At 43.5% G+C, this 26,153-nt stretch overlaps 1 protein-coding gene across 5 annotated transcripts in view; it reads right to left on the reverse strand.

Moving 5' to 3' along the window:
- Nucleotides 1–1,819: 1,819 nt before the first annotated feature.
- Nucleotides 1,820–26,153, reverse strand: part of LOC137304840 (protein mono-ADP-ribosyltransferase PARP6-like) — an 82,773-nt gene continuing 58,439 nt past the window's right edge. Inside the window, exons 16-24 of one of the 5 annotated variants that reach the window (XM_067973630.1) lie at nucleotides 24,502–24,569; nucleotides 21,500–21,548; nucleotides 19,143–19,255; nucleotides 16,941–17,013; nucleotides 14,902–14,971; nucleotides 11,057–11,136; nucleotides 5,847–5,910; nucleotides 4,229–4,313; nucleotides 1,820–2,242 (exon numbers count right to left, since the gene is read on the reverse strand). In XM_067973630.1, coding sequence (XP_067829731.1) covers nucleotides 2,140–2,242; nucleotides 4,229–4,313; nucleotides 5,847–5,910; nucleotides 11,057–11,136; nucleotides 14,902–14,971; nucleotides 16,941–17,013; nucleotides 19,143–19,255; nucleotides 21,500–21,548; nucleotides 24,502–24,569 — 705 coding nt within the window. In that variant the 3' untranslated portion in view covers nucleotides 1,820–2,139. Of the gene's footprint in view, nucleotides 2,243–4,228; nucleotides 4,314–5,846; nucleotides 5,911–11,053; nucleotides 11,137–14,901; nucleotides 15,003–16,940; nucleotides 17,014–19,142; nucleotides 19,256–21,499; nucleotides 21,549–24,501; nucleotides 24,570–26,153 lie in introns of those variants that run through there. The other 4 variants (XM_067973628.1, XM_067973627.1, XM_067973626.1 and 1 more) reach the window with 4 other exon arrangements.

Below are 26,153 nucleotides of genomic sequence, written 5' to 3' on the forward strand. Positions count from 1 at the left end.
GCGATCTTGCCTCCCAAACACCAGATGAAAGGGCCCTACTGAAATAGCACTTTTGGTCCTGTAGGTTTTATTTCTCTCTTGTGGGGAAGTGTTGGGCCAGCAGCTGGTAAAATGACCAAGAAAGCTGCCGGATCGTTAAGAAAATCCAACTAAGATATTTTAGGGAATTGAACCTGCCACTTACACCTGTTCTGGCCTACAGGTGAATTTAGTCGACACAAAGTGGTTTGACTCTTATTGCCCTTTGAAGTGGCCTAGAAAGTCATTCACAGTTGTAAAGCAAATGATCGCTAAGAAGGCCCCACCACAGTCGTCTCAGAGCAGCTACAGATAAAATGGGCAATAAATATGACCTCGACAGTGTTATACATATCCCGAGAACAAATTAAATAACCTTAACTTTTCCAGCTACAACTGATACCAGCCCACAAAACATTTGATATGAAGTCCAAAATGACAACACACACACGCAAAAGGGTGAGGGAAAAACAAGGTCCCTGCTGAAAATTGAATGGCTCGTCACTTTGGAATAATACTAAATTGAAAATCAATGGTAAACCATTTGGGCTGAAATTTAGACAAAACCAAGAATTAATGGAGTTGGAGACTTGCTTCAGTATAGAATTTTTTATTAATCCTTTATAAAGCTACGCGTAAAATTAAATTCCACATTCCTCAGACCCAGTTCCGGGAATCTTTGCCAAATAAGGTTGGTACCAAAGGATATCCGTTGTCTTGATGAGAGCTGCCCCTAATGAGAGATGGGAGGGGCTAATCAAGAGCTGGTAGACCAGACTTAGAGGGTTATTATCCTCATACAGCAGTCAAAGGTAAAGTTCATAGGCCATGTTGATGGCATGACTTGAAAATCTATCTGGATTCATATCCATGGCCAGACTTTAATGCTAAACTCCAAGTATAATGGCTGCTGTGTTGAAGTGTTATGATGACAGTCACTGAAGCTGATCTTGGAATCGTTTTTTGTACTTTGGATTTTTAAAAAAAATTTGTAGCCTGGGTAAAGGCCAATAATGCAGAGCACAGAGAAAACTGAGAAGAGTAGGAGAGAAGATGAGGTAAATCAACAAATAAGTAACGTCAATATTGGGTTTTAAAACCTGTAGACTGTAGAGCGAAAGGAAAACTAAGGGAGGGGAGAGGTTCCAGAGTTTTGGATTGAAAGCAGGAAACAGAGTAATGTGACAAGTCTTTATTTTAACACGGTGAGCATGCAAGGAGGGTTTAGCCTACAACTGTCAAACTATTCCACGTGGTGTTTTTGCCCTGCAAAAGACGTTCGCAAAAACAATTGGGCTTGTTTGACCAAATACCCGAAACTCGCTTGAGCTGGAGTGGATTATATGAAACTCAGCAATTAGTTTGAGATTCCAAAATTTTAAAGATTCAAGTTAAATGGAGCCGTGAGCAATATTCTCAACAGTGGAGTGGAAAATATATGGAGCAATAAAAGAACGATAGCATCAATAAGAAATAAACCTAAGCCAGATGACCAGCAATAATTGTGTATTATGTTTGGCCATCTCTATTTAGTTGGCCATTTATAGCCAATGTTATGTAAATAGTTCAAGTTACTAACTAGTTGCTAATTTAGGAAAACACAAGACACATGTACGTAAAAGACAGCACTGATTATTTTTTCAGACGACTGCTAATGCGACCACTGTCTTTGTAAATAATAACCAAGAAAGAAGTGACATGGGTCCTCAAACCTTGTATTTTAAAGGTAACTAGAGCAATTAAAAATATTATCACATATCCAGTCAAAATTGTGCAAAATATTTATTTTTTCATACACATAATTTAATGAAACTGATGACATTTTCTTGTCAAACATACATAATACAGTCATACAAAAAAAGCACATTCTATATATATATATATATATATATATATATTTAAATATATATATAATAACACCATTACAGCACTGATGCATCATGGGGGACAAACTGACTAAGTCTGACTTCTCTCTTATCCTGGCTTTAAAAACACTATTCTGCTGAAAATATTTATAAAGAATCCTTGCAAAAGCCAGGATAGGAAGATTGGGAATGATTGTGACAGGTCTCAAGTCTGTGGGAAATCCTTTGGAATTTTTCTTAAATATCCTGCTGGGACTCAGCTAGTGTAAACCTGAGTTCCAAGCACACGCATAATTTCCTTCTGGATTTTAGGGTCCTGAGTATTGATGTTGGCATCTCCAACTTGCCCATCTTCATACCTGTAAAGGACAAGGTCATGAGCTCCATAACTGTTGGCTGGAAATTTGATGTTAATTTAAGAGCCCACAATTGTTATGCTTTAGAAAATGTTGAAAAGCACCAACTCTCTATTGCAATGGAACAACCTAAGGACTATAGAGTAGAACTTACCATTGGTGATGTTATTACACAAATGCATGAGGTACTTCTTATCTGTACTGTTGGCTAGGGGCTGCAGAAAGTAACCTAAGACGTCAGCTGCTGATACAGGCAGGAACGACTTTTGAACTAAAGTATCCTGAGTTCAGGCGCTGGCCTTAGCTGGCTGGAACCGGTTTGAATTAACCAAGTTTTGTGAAAGACAAAGGAGATGTGATAAGACACAAGTCCTTGTTTAGAAAAGGAGTAATGAGGTAATGCTACCTAAGTCCTTGGGACAGAGCCAATGAGGAGAAGACACAGGCAAAAAGCAAGTAGGCCTAAGCCACAGCTTGAAGAGATAAGATTCGGAATAAGAATGAAGGATCTGGGGCGTGGAGCCAGAGCGAAGACTCCGGAGACCAACCATCGCGGAAGTGGAAGACCCTACGTCAGGGACGTAGAGACGACATCGAGAGAGAGAGAAAACGGAACGCCTGGCCAGCGTCAGCTCTCCTTTTCGGGTATTATCCTTTAAATTCTGTGACCACTCAGGGAGTGTCAGAGAAACCTAGTGGGTGTGCATTTAGATCTTAGTTTGGGTATAAAACTGTATAACCTGGTGTAAACTGCAAGCCTATATCTAACCAGACGTATAAGCTATATGTATATGATCTAACGGCGTGAATAAAGTGAATAGAGAGTTAAGAGAGAATTGACTCTTCTCCTCTTTGTACTAAGCCAATAACCGTAACCGGTGAACTCCGGTCAACAGTACTATCCTAACAGAGGTGTTACCCCATTTATTTTAAAAAGGACCGATACTGAACCTCGGGTTTAATGACTTCTCCATTACTGAAAGGGATTGCTCTGGGACACTTTTTTGTTATTAGGTTGTTGGCAATACTGGCAGGGCATTTAAGAATCAACCATGCAGTGTGGGACTAAAGTTACAGGTAGGCTAGACCAGGTAATGGGTGGCAAGTTCCTTCCCTGAAGGACATTAGTGAACCAGTTGGATTTTTACAACAAACTGACAACTTTCATAGTCATTTTAAGAACATAAGAAATAGGAGCAGGAGTAGGCCATATGGCCCCTCGAGCCTGCTCCGCCATTCAATAAGATCATGGCTGATCTTCGAACTCAACTTTACTTCCCCGCCCGATCCCCTTGATTCCCTTAGAGTCCAAAAATCTATCGATCTCAGCCATGAATAGACTCAATGACTCAGCATCCACAGCCCTCTGGGGTAGAGAATTCCAAAGATTCACAACCCTCTGAGTGAAGAAATTCCTCCTCATCTCAGTCCTAAATGGCCGACCCCTTATCCTGAGACTATGCCCCCTAGTTCTAAGCACTCCAGCCAGGGGAAACAACCTCTCAGCATCTACCCTGTCAAGCCCCCTCAGAATCTTATGTGTTTCTATGAGATAAATTTATCTGGTGCCAGCCCACAAATGACCAGATTATTTGAATTCAATTTCACGACTTGCCATGGTGCAATTTGGACACACAACCTCAAGATTGTTAGTCCAGAACTGTAACGACCAGGCTATTTTACCCATTAGGCATGTGGCCATGTCAAGGATATGGCATCAGAATAGTTTCAGATGGAACTGAAGAACTGTTGCTTAAATACGATATCGCATCAGAAACCATGTGGTATGTTGTATTTGTCCCCATCAATCTAGTCCACATTCAAACACAGGCCTAAGTGGTGAAAGGACAATGGACCAATTGACAACACACCCAGTCCCTAGTAGAAATCCTGATTTAGGTATAATTCTGAAACAAGCCCAATTCATCTTGGCAAACTCAATGCGATGATCAGGATTGGGCCCAACCTCATGTTGCTCATGTTACTCACACAAAAAAGAAACGAGTGCAGACGTGATCAGAGACCGGACAGACCCAGATGTTCCCATGTTTCTGGAGGTCTTTTGACGTTATAACTAAGAGAAAGAAAAAAAATAATGATCACAAGGAGACTGGTTAAAAAGGTAAGACTGTATTCAGTCTCGTTAACATTTTTGTTCACCACAAGCTCTTTGATGATCTCAGCTGAGGTCATGCCAAGTTCAGGACAGCAGATGTTGCTGGGAGGCAACTAATTGACTATCATTTTTTAACGAATTTTGTTCTTAATGATTAATTCTGTGAGTAAAATGGCAGAGGGTGGGTTATTCTAGGAGGTTTATAGACTGCATGGGTAACCCAACTGCAAAAATGACACAATTACATGAATATCCTGCAAATACATGTGTACTCCTGGAGGCCCAAAGTCACTAAACTGATGGTCAGATTATATTTGTGGCAGTTGTTAGTTGTTAGCAGTGCTTAAAGTGGGCTGGAAAGCGCCAATCATCCGCTTCATGTACTAACTTCCTATCACTGCTATCCTCACTGACCTACACTGGCTCGTCCCCAAAAGCATTGGTTTCAAAATCCTCATCCTCATTTATAAGTTCTCCCATGGCCTCGCCTGACTTTAACTCTGCAACCTCCTCCAGCTCTACAACCCAGTTTGCATCTTTCACTCTTCAATGTAGCCCTACTGTACACACAGCCCCTTCCCACCCCACCGTTAGCAGCTCAGTCATCAGCCATCACAACTCTGCACTCTCCAATTTCCTTCTTAAACACCCTCACCCTTCTTGCATCTCTCCCCACCTTCAAAAGCCTCTTCAAAATCTGTCTCCTCGACTGTATCTTTGTCACTCTCCCTATCTGTTCCTACTCCCACGTGATATCCATTCTCCTCCAGTGTGAAGCTCCATGGGAGAGTTTGCTCTGTTGCAGGCCCTATTTAAGTGCAAGTTGTGCTGTTTGATCCTTTAGCGTGTGTAGCTTTGTAGATTATAACTGATCGTTAGTATATCTGCTTTCAGGTACACCCCGGAAATCTGGAAATTACAGGAAGAGGCATTATTGTGTAATGTGTTAACAAATCGCATATTGACAAAAAAAAACCTAGTCAACAATGAACCAGCTCCATGAAAACATGTTCAGGGTAACCAGTATCTTATACTTAGGGACTAGATTCAACCTAACCAATGGTATCGTTGACAATAAGTACATTCAATAATAGCTCTTTCTAACAACGATGGAAATATTTGAGAATGAGATGTACCAATTGGCAACCAATTACCTTCTCCCTGATAAAGTTGGATTGGTGGAATGGAACAGTTCTACGATGGTGACTGGCTGGAAAGCAGTTGAATGCTGTGATTCCCGCCGCAATGGGCTCATAATTTCAGCTACACGTTTGGGGGAAAACCACATCGAACTGAGATGAGGAACTTCCTCTGAGGAAGTAAATACCAGAAAACAAGGTAACCTGGGAAAGCAGGTCCTATCCACTTGTGAGAGAACTTAACAGGGTGGTGGGGGGGGAGGATTATTTAAACAGGAAAATAGTGTTGGTAATCCTCTTGGATAACAATATCATGTGCATGTGCTGTGGAAGAAGCAAAAATGATTCCCACCTTCACAAAGTGCTATACAATTCAGGTTTCGACTCTGTAAGAATCTGGACTGAATGGGTCTCGTCTGTAGAAGAAACATAGAAATATTAGTCAGGTGATAACACAAGAAATAACTGAACTATGTGCTCCGGGGGATTGAAAACAGACACTGGTCTTTTTTGTTTAACTGCAAACGTACTTCTTGCTATTTGGTGTAGGAATGAGGGCTGGATTGTTAAAGAAGGGTTTATCCTATAATTTCCCTGCCTTCTCAATATTATGATGTGGAGACGCCGGTGATGGACTGGGGTGGACAAATGTATGGAGTCGTACAACACCAGGTTAGAGTCCAACAGTTTTATTTGAAATCACAAGCTTTCGGAGCTTTGCTCCTTCGTCAGGTGAGTAAAGGAGCAAAGCTCCGAAAGCTTGTGATTTCAAATAAAGCTGTTGGACTCTAGCCTGGTGTTGTACGACTCCGTACATTTCTCAATACTATGGGGATGATACATTGCATTGAAATTGCTCCCCTACGCCCACATGTTGCCTTTTTATTAATGGTGGGGCCTATGAATATACAAAAATGACAGGCAGGAAAAGACCATCCAGCCTGCCCCACACACCATGAGGGGCATCGAGACCAGACGCTTCCTACTCCCCCGCAGCCATGTAGCCTCCTGGCAGAGGCAGAAAAAGAGAAAACCCCAGGCCCAATAAAAGAAAAAATACACTGGAAAAATTCCTCTCCGACGCCCCCCCCCCAGGCGTTTGAAAGCAGTCCAGGAGATCAGGAGTTGGATGTCTTCGCCTATTATTCAGTTGTCGCACTCCAGAAGTCACCCATCAGGCGTCACACTTCAAACACCTACAATTCGCAGTGGCACCGTTCTCAAGGAGGATATCAGCTCTGGATCCCAAGGCCAATTCCTGGCAGAAATCAGCCTGGCAGAGCCTGAAAGCAGCTAACACAAAAACTTAAGATAGGCCGGAAGGAAAGTGGCTCGAAGGCCATTAAATGTCCCCTGCAGGTCACCAGGAAATTCCACTCCCCTGCCCCCATCTCCTCACCCAAGGCCCCCTCCCGCCTGATTATTTGAATAATGAAATATTAAATGCAATACAATGGGACACAAACCTTTGAAACACATTAGGATTTGGCAGACAAGCTTCACGGGTCACCCAGCCATCCTGAGTGACCAGCAAGCCGTACAACACTCAGCGAAGGGCTAAGGGTCAGCTGAAGGCCAGCTGATGAAAGGTCAGCGACCTGAAACGTTGGCCAGGAGTTTGACCCGGAGCCAGGAAGGGGACGGGAGGTCGAATCGCGGATGGGAAACCAGGAAGTACGATTTCCCAGATGTCCTTACGATTTTGACGTAAAGACATGTTTTTTTTTTGAGAGTCCGACAGGCCGGCCTGATTGACAGGCTGGTCTCAGTCAGACGGGAGCAGAGCAAGGAAGAGGACATGAAAAGGTAAATATTCAGGAAGTCTTAGATTGTATGGATGGGAGTGGGGGGAGGAGGGGGGGCGGTCATCGGAGGGGGAGGCAGGTCAGTCAGTCATCAGAGGAGTCAGTCATGGGGGGAGGGATCGGGGGGTCAGTTACTGGGGGGGGGGGGGGGCGGTGGTCGGGGTCAGGGGTCATCGCAGTGGTCTGCGATCGTTGGGGGGGGCGGTGGTCACTGCAGGTAGACTTATTGGGCCTGGGGGAAGCACTCCTGCTCCTCCGGCCCCACAAGACAATTACCTGCAGTTTCGGGCCTTCTCCCCTCCTCTCACGCAGCGTGAAGGAGAAGGCTCTGGAATCCCGGCCCCCAGGGGTTGAAATCGCAAAATCTAATAAAATGGAGGCCCGCAGCCTTCTTGAAAGGTTTTAGTGACCAACCCGCCTCCTGGGAGCAGGTTGGTTTCTCGCCCCTCGACCCACCCCGGTGAAGACTGGAAATGGGCGGGTTGGAGGCGGGTCTGAAATTGTTGCAATTTTCAATGCTCCCCCTGCCCCCAACCCACCCGTTTTTCACAGTTAAAATTCTGCCCGTTAACCCTGTTTCTCTCTCCACAGATGCTGTCTGACCTGCTGAGTGTTTCCAACATTTTCTGCTTTTATTTGAAGGCCAACATTGTCCGACAGTCAAACCTTTGACAGAAATTTACCTTCCGAGTGCGAATTGGGATATCACAGGAGGTGGGAAGAGGAGGGGAAAGGAAAACCCCTAAAATACAGTACTGGGGAAAAGAGAAATATGGTAATGCACACATGGGAACACTGTTCAAATCTCAGACAGGGCGGAGGGGGGCACAACAGAGTGGGAAATCAATGTACGTCTGTAACTCATAGAGGCTCCCCCTCCATCTGTGAATGGCATTCATACCAGGGCACAGCCGAGCACGGACACACACAACAAACCAACCCGAATGCCACCATGGCTCAAAATTAGCTCCCTCAATGTCAAAGGACTTAACCACCCAATCAAAGAGAAGAAAATCTTGACGTAACTCAAAAAGGGAACGAGTAGACGTTGTGTATTTCTGCAGGAAACCTACCTCATCTCCTCAGAACATGCCAAACTCATGAAGGACGCTCATGTGGGCCAAAACAATGGCAGCCTCCTGCTCAGCCAAGAGTAGAGGAGTGACCACACTGATTAACAAACCTCTCCCTTCCCGGAGAGGATGGCTGCTTCATTCTGATCAGGGGTCAAATAGCAGGGGTCTGATCAACATACATCTCTCGAATGTGGATTCTCCAACATGCCCTGAAGCAGCACCTCTTCTCATTCACCCCCAAACGGAAGGCATAGTGATTATGGGAGGAGACCTAAACTGCACCCTCCATCCCAGGGCAAGCAGCCAGAACAGTCGAAAAGCGACATGGATGTCTACGGCTGGGTTAATTCTTAATGCCGATTGAGTTCATCTCCTTTTATTTAACACGCTCTTGTTTTACAGTTTTAGCAGCGCGGTGTATTCATTTTACAGCAATAGAAAACTGGGAACAGTGCGATCTCTGTTAATCTTGGTTTGTTTCTAAACAATAAAATGACCCATATAATGTTTTAGAAGTCAGGCATGGAGGTCTGCCCTGCACCTGACCCACTGAGCACTGGAAAATACAGGTGGGATGTTATGAAGATACTGGGACCTTGTACACTAAATTCTTGCAAGGCTCGTCGATGCTGCATTTGCAATGTCTCTTGATGAGCAACTGTCCCATCACAAGTGGTGCTCAAGACCATATTCTCATCCCTAGTATCTGTGAACAATGTAGAGCACAAATGCCAGTAAAGGGCACTCAAACAGAAAGTGCCACTGTAAGTAAGTTCCCCTGTAAAGTAAACTCTGGACAAAATGTCCCAGTCTAGGGCAATGGAGTTGTTTCATTTGGCTCAGACTGGCAGTGGGGGAAGGGATAGGAACATAGGAACATAGGAACAGGAGTAGGCCATTCAGCCCCTTGTGCCTGCTCCGCCATTTGATAAGATCATGGCTGATCTGTGATCTAACTCCATATACCTGCCTTTGGCCCATATCCCTTAATACCTTTGATTGCCAAAAAGCTATCTATCTCAGATTTAAATTTAGCAATTGAGCTAGTATCAATTGCCGTTTGCGGAAGAGAGTTCCAAACTTCTACCACCCTTTGTGTGTAGAAATGTTTTCTAATCTCGCTCCTGAAAGGTCTGGCTCTAATTTTTAGACTGTGCCCCCTACTCCTAGAATCCTAGATGTTGATTCATCTCCTACAATTGGGAGAACCCCTGGCAGGGGGGAGGGGCTAATGGGGTATAAACTCCCTCCCCTAACTTGTGACTTTGGTGTTTGATCTCTAGAAGCAGTTTGTGGGATCGTCTGTTAACTGTTGTGAAAAAGAAGCTTTTTCCTGGCTCAGTGCTCAGTGTTACATTCTCGTCTGTAACTTGAATGAAGAATGTGAGGGAAGAAACTGCCTCTTTTTGTTGTAAATAAACTTTCTTCAGTTATTTAACAAAGAAAAAAAAAATCCACATCTGACTGCTGCTACATTATTTGCATCATTTTAATTCGCATCCTTGGGGGAAACTGGTCCAAACTGTATTCTGAACAGATCGGCCTCTTTCCCTTACAGAGGTATGATGAACTATGCACTCTGTGTCTGCCTATTCAAACCTGCCTAAAACCTACTCCAGAATTGATTACCTTTCATTGAAGTAATCACCCTGAACATGAGTGAAAAGCTCCCAAATTGAGACCAGAGCTGCCTCTGACCAGTTGCTGTCTAACTCATTCTTGCCAGCCCACCACGCATTCCTGCCACTGGCACTTAAACCCTTCAGTCCTGGGTGACCCACAGTGAATGTCCTCCTGGCTGCAGCTCACCCACTGTAGTATCTGAAATTGAGAACCGTGACATCTCCACCAGCGCTTGTCTAGGAAATCACTAAAGCAACCCTCAAAGGCCGTATAACGGCCGTCTTGTCTGCCAAAAGATGCACAGCATTATAAAGCAAAACAAAAACTGGAGGAAAGGATAACAAAACTTGAGGCCTGCCATAAAAGACGTTGATCGGAGATCAAAGAGTGAGCTTTGATACAAGCCTCATTGTGGTGTCATCAGGAGTGGTGGAACTCCTGCGACACACTAGGGCTAAACATTATGAACAAGGGGACAAGCTGAGGAAACTCATGCTATAAATCATGCAACAAGTGCAGGGCAGAATAGTCATGTCAGTTCGAACAGGGAGAGATGCTCAATAGGTGTACATCTAGAGAAACTCTCATCCTCCAGGACCGACTGAGGTAATTCCCTACAGGCATTACTTGAGCAGTGGCCTTAGAGGTACAACTCAAATAGACAGTTAAACATTACACCTGTGCTCCAGACTATGAGCAATGCCCAGAGGGGGATCAGCGAGTACGCACACAAGAACATAATTGTGATATGCACTAGACTGATACTCACTTTGAACTGAGTTACCTGTGATGTCCACGCACTTAAGTCAGCAGAAAAGTAGTAGAATGAGGAAATTAAAAAGCTGTAAAAGGGAGTCCACCTCCATCTATGAATGGTTGTATGGTACGATTAGATAGACCGGATGAAATTGGGCTGCTCTTATCCCAAAACCATCACCCATTATTTCTACCTCATTCATCCACTTTGACAAGAATTATCAATCGTTAGGGCTAATGAGTAGTTAGAAAGCTTACGGCCTATTCTTGCAGCGACTAAGAAGGAAGTGTGGTACTAATACCTGGGGAATTGTGTTCATCTGGTTGTAGCGTAGTACCAGTTCATCCTTTGATGGCATGCGATGCTGCCCTTTGCCCATTCCTACAAAGAAAACTCGAGTTTACTGTTCCACTTCACAAAAGACATAACGGCACAAAGTTATTTTTTGTTTTAATGACTTCGCCAAGTTGATAAAGGAAATACCACCAAGAAGTCAATGGGGTATATTTTCTGGTCAGCACTATCCCTGTACAGGTGCTTAACAACGCACTCGTACCAAATTTCTCCGTGAGCTTTTTTAATGCAGCCACTAAAAAAAAGCGCACACAGTACAAATGTATCTAAAATTCATATTGGGAACACCACTGATTGGAAAATGCACCCCAGTGTCCCTGTGTTCATGCACATGTTGATTTTGCATCAGTGCATTTTCAATTTATTCACTCATATTATTCTACGTCATTTACCTGTAACTGATCATTTGTCAATGCTTTTTTTGGTGTCAGAGGTTACATAGGCACAGGAGTGGTCCCCTCAACAGTACGCTGAACATCCAGCCCCTCGAGCTTGTTCCGCCATTTAATTATATCATAGCTGACCTGTACCTCGACTCTGTTCACCTGCCTTTGTTCCATATCCCTTGATACCATTACCTAATTGGGTTAGGTTGGGTTAATAAATTTAGCAATGACAGCAACTTTCTGCCATCTGATATAAACGCAAAACCAGAAAAGTTAGCGTTCGATGACTGCCACATACTAAACTTGCCAATTAGTTTCCATGGTTTGTTGACCTGGAGTATCACAACACACATTTTCTTGTCAATACGATGACTCAGTTGGCATGTGCCTCACCGAGTGCGATATAGATCAGGAAGGTCCTGGTTCAGTGCCCAGTCTGGGCTGAGTTGGTTGACCTAAACCAAGGTGGCAGTGGTGACACTCCAGTTAATCTCAGCATCGTTGGGCTTGGAAAGGGGAAAAAAAAAATCATCCATAGTTCGCGCTCCTGATCATTATCCAGTGACTTCCGCTGAAATGTGCGGATGTTGGGATTGGCTCTGACTAATCCCACCCCTCTCCCAATCCCATGGTCAACAGCCTACTGGTACCCTGTCTAAGCTCACACATGAAGAATGCTGACGTACAAGTGGGACAAAAAAGTCTTAATTAGTTGTTCAGAAGTTGGTAAATGCCCTGATCTTAATAGATATACAGCAGGTAAACCAGTCTCCAGCCCGGCATCATGTTACACAGTGAGTGTGTTGAAACAAGATAGTCATTATTTGTTGCTTGATGATTTTATGTAGTGAGGTTTTTGTAAAACGTGTAAGCCGGGAGATTTGCAAGAGAGAAACATAGAGGACCCATAGAATGACTTAGGGCACCTTCCAGTCATGGTGATCAAAATATAACCAGAATTAGGCAAATATTAAGATGAAATGGACCCCTTTCAAAATTGACATGTGAAATCTGTCTCAATTGGCCATCTCTGGCATGGTGTTCAGGAAGCAAAAATTATCATGTGTAGCAATAAATATGTTTGTGAAGATATCCTGAAATTGCGAATGCTTTCTTTTGGAATGTTTATAATTTCACCAGAAATACCAAATAAAGGAAATCTTCATAAACATATTTACAGAGTCCCTACACACAGCGACCAGGAGGGCTCTTTCACCCAAGTGGTAATTACTTAGACAGATGGTCTTCTGAAATATATTCTGTCCAATTCTCAACCGTTAGGGATGGTGGGGGGGGGGGCAAGTCAGAGGACCTCCTCGTGGGTCTGCTCCTGAGCCTAACCTCGGTGGCCATCCACAGGTCCATGTTGGACGTGGCCCCTGGGGGTGGGCGCTCTGGCTGTCTGCCCCTCTTCCGCGGTCATGTCCGCTCCCGGGTGGCCCTGGAGAAGGAGCACGCTGTGTCCCCTGGTAAACTTGAGGCCTTCCGCGACCAGTGGGCACCGCAGGGGCTGAAGTGTGAAGTGGATAGCGGTAATAATATTATTATTTAAATTTCTAAGTTTCCTTTGTTTTTTATGGTTACGTTCTTTATTAATTGTGCCCCTCTAAAAAGGGGGGCACTTTTGTTTGATGACACTGGGGCAACCCAGTGTCTCCTTAATGGTTATTTTAGAAAAGGCATAATTGTTAGGACTAGACTTTGATGGTTACTCTGGGCAGGTGATACGTCTGTATGTTTGAGACAGGTTTCACTGCGCCTTGCACACTTTCTGCGAAACAAGCCAACACCAATGTTCAAAAACACCAAGCAAAATAACTGAGTTGAAGAAAGGAGATAAAGTCTGTTCCATGCGTTGTCCAACCATTATGGAGCAGCTTGTCTCTCGCGCTGTGTGTACCAAAATCATAAGCACATTCAGAAAGAAGAAGTTTCTGATTTTGTTACACTCGAGGAAACCTTCCCAATGTTTTCATGGACTATAGAGGCAGACATGTTTCTCATTACTCAGTGTGAGGTGAAGTATTTAAACTTCGCAAGCAGTGACCTTTGTGAAAATTAGACAGGAGGCAATAATTAGAGAGAAGACTCTATAAGTTAAAGCTCCCATTGCTTTTTCAATGGCAAAGAATTAGACCTTTGAGCATCTATTAAAATTATGATAGAGATGATATTTATTTGTGAAAAACTTTTTAAGGCTAGAGATAACTGTGATACCAGTGCCAGACATCAGCAATCCTCTCCCCATTATTTTAACAGGGATGGAAATCCATCTATCTTGAATGGATTGATGCCTCCATTAAAACATCAGATGGAGGAATGTCATGTGAACATATTAAGCCGTCCTATGCTAATATCGCAAGTAGTACTTTCTACAAACTATATATTTTATTACTTTACGCGGTTGCACACTCTGTCACTCATGAAGCATTGCTCTTCAGATTAGTTCATATCAGCCGACAGCCAAGCAAAACTTTGGGGTTAAATTGGGAACTGCAAGGCTGATAAGAGACCTCACACTGGTAATGGCAGAGATGGACTCGATCAAAAATTTTTTATTGGTAGTTCCCCTTAACATTTCAGGCAGCCAGTGGGCACGTTTTGTAGCAATCTCAGTAAAACCAGCAGAAAAAGGGTGTCCATCGCTGATCTGATGAGCAAAAGCTGGAGGTGAGCTTCCCGATTCCACTGCTATGTGGTGAGTTTTTATGTTTAAATTTCATTTTTAAAAAAAATATCAAATCATTGGACGGTATCTTTCAAGGACAAGACCAGTACACCGCCCTCTTCTGGTATATTCCTTTAACTGCACGAGCAATGTCTTTTTACCCAGTTCATTCCTTTCTCTTTATATTTCAACACAATTTGGTCCCCTGACCCCATCAGCACCAACTGAAATTCCCACTGATTGAGGCAGAGAGTCTCACTGTTCTGGAAGGTAAAAATACAATAAAATCAGTTGAAAATGACAGGGTTGAAATTGCCCTTATTTGTGACATTCCTCTATTAACATTATCTTAACCCTGCTTTAATTGGTTAATGAATAGATTAAAACACAGCCTGGTTAAATTACTTCAGCGTTTCAGTACTTTGTATTGTTTGTATTGTTTGTGGACTTTTCTTTGGCAATGATAAACCACATAACAGAATAGTGAATGTTCGTGCAAATGCACCAAGATCTGAAGCTGAGTCCCTCACTCAGATCCTCAATAGAGTACGTGTCCTAATCCAGTATTGTGCAGCAAGAAGCTATTGTAATAATACCTGCAGTTAATTCTCAAGCATTGTTAACAGAAACGCTTGACCATTTGAAGAAAAGAGTGTTATATTTAAGAGCTGATCTCACATCTTCCAGTTAACTCGCTTTGAAGGCAGTTGAAGTGAGGTGCACAGAAAGCTCTCTTACCTGAGTATCCGAATGAAATGCTGGAGATTGGGCTGAGATAAATCCCTTTGCCATAGGCTGCACCGTGCAGCTTGTAAGAGACAGCAGGGTGATCGTTATGACTATAGATGAGCAAATACTTGGACTGTAATCAAAGGCTTAAGTATATCACAATATTTACACGGACAGCAAGCTGCCTGGAGCACGAACGTCACACCTGGTACTCTGTCAAACTAGAAAAACCCACGTGGAGATGTGAACAAAAACCGATTCTCAGGGGAAATGTTCCTATTAATTATTTGTAGGAGCATGGGTGAATACTGAGGTCTGGACTGGGATGGAAATCTGAAATGCGTGCTGTTTTATTAGTACTGTTGAGCCCGTGTCATCCTCAGTTAGAAACACTTAACTGAAAGCAACATTGCAAAGCAGATTACTACCAATTTTCTTGGACTGCAAAAGTAATGAATGAAATGAAATAAACTCATTTCAGTTTAAAAAAAACCGTCATGAACTCCCAATGGCTTGGCTGTTAATTGCCTCGTGCAGAACTGAGCCACTCAGAGTAGAGAGCAGATTGAATGCCCACTCTCCTGAGTTGAGTAATCTCAGCCTGGGCACCAATGATGATAAATTATGCCAAGACTTCCGATCTTGGGCAGGGGAAATCGGGCATAGTTCCTGCTCCTCATTACTATCCAGTAGCTCCTGCTGGAAGGTACATGAGCAATAGGTGAGAACAGGACCAGGCTAAGCTGTGATGCCCTAAATGGTCAATTAGCCTGCCAGTATTCACTATCTAGACCACTCAGGGAAGGTGCTAAAGGAACACCAAATTCTGTTGAATTGTGTGCCAGCATGTGTCAACAACTTTAGGAGAGACGGGGGGGGAAAATGTACTTGCAAAGTGTTCTTTACGGAGTGTCAACAATAGTATAAATATTGTGTGTTGGAAGGGACCCTTACTGGCCTTCATTCATAACTGCTATTCTATGGCCTGAACATATCTCCCAGCCAAATCCTTTATGTCTCGGCTATAAACTGGATGGTCCCCAAAACAGAGGATCTGAGACTTGACAACAGAGCAAACTGTGCAGGTGTGCAAGATATGTATATGATACACACACTAAAAACTAGCACATGTGTGTGTATATGTTTTACTTTAAAGCTTTTTTCTCAGGGTGTGTTTATTGCAATATCACACTGCTTGATTTTAACACCATACAGAGTATAACTCCAAAGTGGTAAGAAATCTGGTATAAAAAGTACTCAGGGGGCCCCTTGTGTGTTATTTACATGTACTGAGAATACAGATACTCTCATTCACTCAAGATATTTTACGTCCAAGGACAGAGCTATACCCATGCAGAGCCAGACAGGATCAACAGGGCTGACTGCAGCTATACTGCAGGGCCTGGTGTCAGGCCGGTTTACTGTATAATTCCACCCTAAGATTAGCCAGGACCTGTCATTTTAACACGGTCATGTTAGAATCGCAGACATTTACAGCATAGAAGGAAGTCATTCAGTCCGTCCAACCTGTGCCAGCTCTCTGAAAGAGCTATCCACTTAGTCCTTTACCCTTTCTCCATATCATTTTCATTTTTTGTTTTTCAAATATTTACCCACTACCTTTTTAAAAGCTATTATAGATTCTGATAAAACATCCCATATCCAAACTACCCTCTGCACAAAAATAAAATTCTTCTGAGCTCTCCCCTCATTCTTTTGGTGATCTTAAATTTATACCTTCTTATTACCAACTTGTTAACCAGAAGAAATAAATTACCTTATCAAAACCCCTGATAATTTTGATCATCTCCACCAGATCGCCTCTTAACCTTTTTTTCCCAAAGTTCCCCCGATTTCTTTCTCCTCATGACTAAAGCCTCTCGTCCATAGTTCACCTTAGTAAATCTGGTCTGCAGCCTCTCCGAGGTTTTAACATCCTTCCTAGAGTAAGGTGCCAAAAACTGACTGCAATATTCTAACTAATGCTCTTTATATTCTTGAGACAGTAGGGATGGAGTTGATATTCGTATTCGTAAGGGAATACTTACTTGTAATTTAGTGTAAGAAGCATTGACTAGGCCATTTCTCAGAATAGAATGCCAGTTCTCAATGTGCGAGCCACTGTTAAAGAAATGAAGAGTGAGAAATTCATTAGAGTAAAATAATTCAATCTTCAACACTACTAGAAATTAATAGAAACAAACGAAGGAACAGGAGTAGGCCGTTCAGCCCCTCGAGCCTGTTCTGCCATTCAATTAGATCATGGCTGATCTGTATCTTAACTCCATTTACCCGCCTTGGTTCCATAACCCTTAATACCCTCTCCCAACAAAAATCTATCAATCTCAGATTTGAAATTTTCAATTGACCCCCAGCCTCAACAACTTTTTGGGGGAGTGAGCTCCAGATTTCCACTCCCCTTTGTGTGAAGAAGTGCTTCCTGACATCACCCCTGAACGGCCTGGCTCTAATTTTAAGGTGATGCCCCCTTGTTCTGGACTCCCCCCACCAGAGGAAATAGTTTCACTCTATCGACCCTATCAAATCCTTTAATCAACTTAAACACCTCAATTAGATCACCCCTTAATCTTCTACAATCAAGGGAATACAAGCCTAGTCTATGCAACCTGTCCTCATAATTTAACCCTTTTAGCCCCGAGTATAATTTTGGTGACTCTACACTGCACCCCTTCCAAGGCCAATATATCCTTCCTGAGGTGCAGGGCCCAGAACTGTCTACTTTTCTCCACCTTCAGGAATGCAGATTCAGGATTCGCTCTTGTGCGGTATCACTGAGAGGCAGAATGTCAAAAGGCTCTCAAAAAACAAGGAAGCAAACACCTCACATTACTGCAACCAGAAGAATTTTATAAGGTGTCGGTTTGCCTCAGTCGGTACCACTCTTGCCTCTGAATCAGCAGGTTATGAGTTCAAGCCCCACTCCAGGGTTTGAGCAAATAACTTAGGTTCACACTTCAGTGTAGTACTGAGGATGTGCTGTATTGGCTGTATTGTCAGAATTGCCGTCTTTTGGCTTTATGATAAACCGAGGACCCGTCTGCCTGTCCAAGTGGATTTAAAAGATCCCATGGCACAATCTGGAAAGGAGCAGGAAGTTCACCAGATGTCCTGGCCAACATTCTTCCCTCAAATAAAACCAAATCACATAGAATGTAAAGCACAGAAACAGGCCATTCGGCCCAACTGGTCTATGCTAGAGTTTATGCTCCACATGAGCCTCCTCCCACCCCTCTTCATCTAACCTTATCAGCATATCCTTCTATTTCTTGCTCCCTCATGTGTTTATCGAGCTTCCCCTTAAATGCATTTACGCTATTCGCCTCAACTACTCCTTCTGGTAGTGAGTTCCACATTCTCACCACTCTTTGGTTAAATTAATTAGTCATTCATCTCATTGCTGTTTATGGGGTCTGTGCAGAAATTTGATTTACTCTCATAACAACGGCGGCTGCGTTTCGAAAGTAACTCACTGCACGTGTCGTAAAACACTTTGGGATATGCTGGGGTTGCGATACGGTGCTGTATAAACGCAGGGTCTCACTGAGGTATCTGCACAACGTAACGCATAGCTGCCATCATGAGGATAGGGACGGATTTGGTCTCTGTGACTTATAACTGGTATCGCAGACTGGCAGCAGCTACTTCAGCTTTTTGCCAAGAGTGATACTGCAATTTGTAAAACTCACAACAGTAGCTCTGGTCGCCTCATCCAGCTAACAATGACCACTCGGTTTATTGCCAGTAAATTCATATGGATACTCAATTGAAGCGCATGGAACTATCTCTGAATGTTATTTTCTCATAAAAAGTGCTGTTAAGTAATTATTCATTTTGAGCCTTTTTGCATGACTTTCCCTCTGTACATTTATATCATAGAATCATACAGCACAGAAGGAGGCCATTCTGCCCATCATGCCTGTGTCGACACGAGCTATCCAATTAATCACACTCCCCTGCTCTTTCCCCATAGCCCTGCAAATCGTTTCCCTTTCAAGTATTTATGCAGTTCCCTTTTGAAAGGTCACTATTGAATCTGCTTCCACCTCCCTTTCAGGCGACGCATTCCAGATCAGAACATTTACATCATTTTAAAAATGCTGCACCCAGGGGGGCTATGAAAATTAAGTGTTGACAAGGCATCCTGGAACCGCTGGTAAAGGCCAGCTCTTTGCTAATGTTTTTATTTTATTGTTTGCAAACAGTCGCCACGGCAAAGGTCTGAGACTCACTGGAATGCGAAAGTGCTGCCGTAGAGCTTTTTGGCAGTGCGGAAACGAGCTTCCTTAGCTGGCGGGCTGCTCAGCAGGAGGAACTGATGTGACGTGTGCATGAATTTCAACTGCTGTGAAGAAAAAAGACATGGCAGGTTCACAAAGTCATGGCATTATGTACAGTTACTCTTCCCCCACCCCTCTCAGTGACATCGACCGAGGAGGGAGTCACTTCACGTCGAGCTCTTCCACTGTAAAAGAGTTAAATAATTCCACCCCCCCACTCTCCTGAAGGTGCTGTCTCCACGCTAGAGTCTGGTTCTACAGCAACTCTCTGGTATGTCACCTTAGGGACCATTCTCGGGACAGCTAAGTGTCAACATCACAAGACCAGCTGGATGATGTCCACAAATGGCCAGCGATCACTGGATGGTAATCAAGAGCTGGAACACTTGCTCATTTTTCTCACCGCACTCCAGAGGCGATGAGGCCCCAGCTGCCGACCTGCCGAACTCACCACTGATCAAGGATCGAACCTGCAACCTTTGGGTCTCTATTGCTTCATACCGGCCCAGGCAATACCATGAATCAGCAGGCAAGGTGTACAGATTTTATAATGAAAAAAAAAGTACGTTTCAGTGTTTCACTCACAAATAAAACCATCTCGTGTTCAGTACAGTAGCGTGGAGATATTCAGCTTTTTAACATTGGTTGGTGAAAGTAAGCCAGAGTCTCTCCTTCCTGCCATGCATTCTGGATTTGATATTGAAATTTAACACCAGACACCAAATCGGTGAAATAAATAGCCGCAACGTTAATGTGATATTTTTCAATCCAGTGCAGTTTTTCACTAGGGGCTCAATTTTACTCCCCCCTGGCACTACCATTACAAGATGGCCAAAATGTCGCTATATTTTATTCCGCCATTATCACTGGTGCAGGCTTCTGCATTGCGGTACTGACAGGGGGTGAGGAGACGTGACCAGGGAACTGCACAATAGGACGTTGCAAACATTGGCAGGGCTCTTGAAATCTTTCTGCGCCACTGCACAGTGGTCCAGTAGGAAGGCGGCACATCGATGGCACGACGCCATCAATCTTAGATAAAGAAGAAGGCAGCGCCAGCTTGTGGCTCACAAGGTGCAAGCTTTTGGGACTTCTCCTGGCATGAGGTAAGATAAGGCTGCAAAACGAACTGTCGAGTTCTACACTAAATCATAATGGGAACACCTGCCAACTTGAAGGCTGCTTCAAGCTGCCTTTCATCTCACTGGGATATTATCTCCCTGGAAAACTGCTCCGGTTTGGAAAGGAGCCAGAAAAGACCATGCGTTTTCATCACAATAACTTCAGGCATTAATGGCGCATTGGCTTGTTTTGATATGATTTGTTTCAGCCCGCTGACCCTTACTGGGGACCAGTGCCCCATACTGCCAACCACCGAAGTGGACATTCTCCATAGCCAGGCTAAGACAATGGGTAAGGCCCCAATTTTCCTCTCAATTTCCGCCCGTTTTGGGGGCGGGTAGAAGCGGGAATGGTCCCACCTACACCTGCCACCACTTCCGGAGTTTTTCCCGCCAGAACTGACGAGACGTTGACTATGCCAGCCCATTCATCCCTTCACACCACTGGGAACCCCATTGTATTCTGGGCTTCCAGCTTTTTTAAGGAAGTGGAGGGTGGAGTTACAAAAAGGGACACCTGGCCTGGTGCAATGGCCACAGCTACTTTCCTCCCCTACTGTCACACCCAAAGTTAAGATCCCAAGACAGACCACCGTGAATACTTGAACCAGCCTGAAACCATCCACCCCCCACCCCCGGCCAGGAAATTTGCTGGGGTCACGCAGGTGGACAGGAGTCTTGTCTCGAAGTGCTTCCTATGGAAACCTCACCAACGAGGAAAACTTGTTCCCAAGTATCTGCAGGATATACAACTGGAGAATATCACAGCTGAGCCCAATCCAGTCTTTGCCCTATGCCCACACGATGAAAGAGATCACCAAATGGTGATCAGATCAACAAATTCACCACAGGCCAGGCGTCCAACCTGGGACCTTCATGGTTTGATTGGCTCAGCTCCATACTTTGTGATTGGCAACTGGATTATCAGGGGAATGCCCATTACAATAAAACCTTTGCCAGTCACTTCTTAAGAGGGCAGTACCCCCTTCAACAGCAGTTAGATAACAGGCCGTGTAAATGAAGGAGCTCCACTCAATTTCTCCAAATACACGCACTCTGTCCAATGGTCACGTGTGAACATGTGCAGAAAAACGGCCTACTTCCCCTTTGATGGGTGGTGAATACGGAGCAGCACAATAAATTTAGTCAAACTAGGTCGGGAATATTTAACGGAATGAAGCCACTTACTCTGCTAAGTGGTAGTTTCACGATGTGTGACCTGTTGCTTGAGATAATCCTAGAAAATAAACACAAAATAATGCGTTGCTAAATTTCCATAACTTTCCCCCAACCAATTTTCTCCCCCCTCCCACCACCTGATAAAGGATTGAGATTAAGAAAGACTTGCTTTTCTATAGGGCCTTTCACAACCTCAGGACATCCCAAAGCTCTTTACACCCAGTGAAGTACTTTTGAAGTGTAGTCACTGTTGTACTGTAGGAGACGCGGCAGCCAATTTCTGCACAGTAAGATCCCACAAACAGCAGTGCGATAAATGACTAGAGTGTTAAGTGCTGAAGGGCTTGAAGTTTCTTCTTTATAATGTTGCAATTCCTTTGATGGGCAAATAAAGCAGCCAAAATGATGGTGGGTAGGGCCAGCATTCGGGGAAATCAGCTGATCTGCAAGGCACGACCCTCGGGGCTTGTCTTGCATCACCGCTGGAAGTTCGGCAGAAACTTTGTTTACGCTTCTAAACGGCCAAAGTTACAGCGGAAGCTCCGAGGAAATTCCCGCTGACTCAAGACCAAATTCAAACTCTTCATGGTAGGCAGGGAAAAACTCTCATGGGATGTCACACACTGTGACAGACTTACTTAGGATGGTATATGAGGGCTGATTTCCCTGTCGGGTGTCCCCGGGGAAATTGGCACGTATAGAGAGCACTGGTTGGAAAATTGCACACCCGAGATGCTCAAGTTTCCTCTTATTTAAATTAACGGGGAACAAACGCCAAGGTTCTATGGATGACAGCCATTCTTTATGTAAGATGATGACAATGGCCTCTACGCTTCAAAAGGCACCATTTAAAGTGCTTTGAGATATCTTAATGTGAGAAAGCACTTTATAAATACTAATCTAATTATTTACAAGCATTGCTAGTCCAGTGTCTGGCACACGGTGGTGATGTTTAACTGCTAACCTCGTCTGTCTCTTCAGGGCCACTGCTCAGTTACTCCTTGTGTGAACCCAAGTCACTGTAGTCGGTCGAGAATTTGTGAGGTGAATTAGTGGTCAGTAAATGACATTTAAGTTTCAGGCTCCTGGGCAGAACCCAAATGTAATGCCTGGTTTTATTTTCAAGATCATTTTATATCTGGAACAAAATGTGACATCGAGTGTGTACCCTCCCGAGTATGAGAGATGCATGCCAAATATATTTATATATCCATCTCCAGTAGTATTGGTCATAGTGAGTCCGAGCTTAAGCTGTTGTAAGGGCAGGAGGTGGGGGGAAGAGTGGAGATTGCTGCAATATGAAAATGGATAGGGGTGCATATTTCACTGAAAGAATTTAAAGCGAAATTTCTAAGAGGTCCCTTGGGGGAAAGAGCAAGGGAGTGGGGCTAATTGGATAGCTCTTTCAAAGAGCCAGCGCAGGCACGATGGGCCAAATGGCCTCTTTCTGTGCCGTATGATTCCGTGGTCTCAGAGATGGTCCAGTAAGTCAGTAAATAAACAGTGCTTCCCTTAGCCATTACAGGTCGATAAATATATACCACAGTCGCATTATATGGGGGAGCATCTCTTTACTGTCTGGTTTTCTAATGGCTTTCCCATTACATGATTAAGGATAAAATGAAGATATTCCACCACAAGACACCCAGCTCCCATGCCTAGGAGTCTGAAGTGCAACGTTACTTTTACAATTGAAGTTCACTCCAGGTATTTTTTTCTTTTGCCCAATGGATTAACTCCACTTCCACGGGCAAACCCACACTCCCTACAAACTGAAATATGACATTATGAATGAAATAATCTGAGATAATGTGCCCTGGATGAACGATTAACCCTTTTGTAGTTACTGGATAGCATGTAGCAATTCCACTACATTCCACATCGCTTCAGAAAACGGATACCAGTTTTGTCAGACGCTTTGGTGCCAAACTAAATTACCAAACAGGTTTATTCACAAAGAGCAATACATGCAAAGTATTGAATGAATTCAAAATACAGTAATCTGGAACCAATTCACAGAGGGTCATATGGACAAACCAATTGGATGAGATTTTTTGAAAACGACCCTGCACAACTTGGGATGAAACAATTAACTTTCAGAGAAAGGACATTGACTCCTCAGTGAACCAATAGAATACAGTGCAAGATTTATGATCTAGCACTGTGTCCCATCCCCGTGCCTTACATAAAACCAGATTAACTGCTGAGGTATGAAATGTGCAGGACTTTTATACTCAGAAAAATGCTTTGAGGTGAGACCCAGGTAATCCACCTGAACAATACCAACGACCTATAAATGCGAAAGCAAGATGATAACAGCCTGCCTGTGTTTGAGCTATTTCACATGTCACACTGACTTTTGGCTTAAAACACCATTAACTCAATTGACCCACTTTGGATCAGGGAGTAAGCAGCTTCTTTGACCAGATCCCATGATTGTACTACTGAAACTGTCACTCTTGGCAAGTTTTGCGTTCAAAATATTTGTAATTTAAGGATACTTTGTCCCTTCAAAGAGTTACTACTGTAAACGTTCATCTCTCCAACCAATATATTGGCTCTGAAGTATTTCTATTTCAATTGTGATGTTTTAAAGCTAATTTAAACTGAGATTTTTTAAAAATCAGAGTTATAAACTGTAATATCTATATTATTTCTGGTATTTATCAGTCTTTCTTCACCATGTCTTGTCATGTTTTAAGCTTTCAAGCAGTTAGTTAAAAGCAGCCTGCTTTGATATGTTCTGGTGAATCATGCATTAAGTCTCATCAAGACATTCCACTCCAACTAATCTATACTGAAATTCACAATGTGATTGGGTTCAGTTCCCTTTCATTTATGTTACAGTTATTACTAGTAGCTGATGGTGCTTCAAAACTGTCTTCAAAATATCTCTTGATGCACAAACAGATTACATGTTTTAGAGGAGGGAGAAAAATGTAGGAAATATAATGGCAACTCTGAGCAATATCAAAAGACACTACGAAAACACACACACTAAGTTGAGATACCATTGCAGCAATGGGTGAGCCAGGGGGTCCAGCTTGTCCATTTGTTTTTTGATCTCCAGGTATGATCCCTATAAGAGACATGACAAGTCGTTAACCTGTTGGGGAAACTCTGCACTTTAGCCTTAGTTTTTAAAAAAAATCAATTTATGAGATCAGTAGATGAGATTGAGAAAGCCCATTCAACCCATCCTACTTCATCCATCCAAAACCAACCTACACTCCTCCGTCACAGCATCTGGTTTCTTAAATGATTCCATAAGCTTTTGCCTCCTTAAATGAAGAATTTCCTTATATCAGTACTAAATTTGCCTTTCACCGGTTTGATTCAGTGTCTCATCGTTCCCTGTTCGTGGTTTGACTTGACATAATGCTCTGGCTTTACCTCTTCTGTACCATTTACTATCTTATCAATCTCCGAGATCCCCTCTTAGTTGTTTCCTTTCAGTGTTGAAAAGCCCAAATTTCTCCAGTGGTTCCTCATAATTCAGCGCTCTAATTTTAGGGATCGGCCTTCTGTCACCTTTCACACCATCTTTGGGGCGCGAATATTCCTTCTGTGTTTCAATGACCAAAACTGGTCACAACAATCAGGGTGAGGTGTGACCAGAGCCCTGGTGCTGTTTGATATTAGTACACACACACTGAGGCTAGTTAGATACAAATTCAGAATAATGCATTTTCATCTGTACAAATTTAGCAAATAGCTCTGGGTAAGAGGTAAAAAACCATGCCCACCTAGAAGGGTGTGATTTGTACGTGTCCCAATTCCTACATGTGTAGTTTTTGCATCCCCACTTAACAATTGAGGGTGAGACAGGCAATTTCTTTATGTACTTTCTTGCCTGGATACAGTACCCATTCATTACACTTTCCATACAAACGTGCTTCTCTGCATGTGTCAGCTTGGCTCAGTTGGTACCACTCTCACCTCTGAGTCAGAAGTTGATGGATTCAAGCCCCACTCCGAGGACTTGAGTACATGATGTAGACTTCAGTCCAGTGCTGAGAGATTGCTGCATTGTTGACAGGTGTTGTTTCTTTTGGATGGGACATTAAGCTGAGGCCCTGGCTACCTGCTCAAGCAAATGTAAAATATCCCATGGCACTCTTTGAAGAAGTGCAGGGGAAGATCCCCTTACTCCTCAACCAACACCACCAAAACAGGTTCATCTCATTGCTGTTTGTGGGGCCTTGCTGTGAGCAAATTAGCATTTGCCTATATAACAAAATGACTTCAGGTGGCATCAAGGAGCCCTAGTAAAATTGAAGTAAATGGGAATCAGGGGGAAAACATTCCAGTGGCTGGAGTCATACCTAGCACAAAGGAAGATGGTAGTAGTTGTTCGAGGCCAATCATCTCAACCCCAGGACATAGTTGCAGGAGTTCCTCAGGGCAGTGTCCTAGGCCCAACCATCTTCAGCTGCTTCATCAATGACCTTCCCTCCATCATAAGATCAGAAGTGGGGATGTTTGCTGACGATTGCACAGTGTTTAGTTCCATTCGCAACCCCTCAGATAATGAAGCAGTCCAAGCCCGCATGCAGCAAGACCTGGACAACATCCAGGCTTGGGCTCATAAGTGGAAGTAACATTCACGTCAGACAAGTGCCAGGCAATGACCATCTCCAACAAGAGAAAGTCTAACCACCTC

This window comes from Heptranchias perlo, chromosome 38 (assembly GCF_035084215.1).
Source record: "Heptranchias perlo isolate sHepPer1 chromosome 38, sHepPer1.hap1, whole genome shotgun sequence".
Classification (NCBI taxonomy): Eukaryota; Metazoa; Chordata; class Chondrichthyes; order Hexanchiformes; family Hexanchidae; genus Heptranchias; species Heptranchias perlo.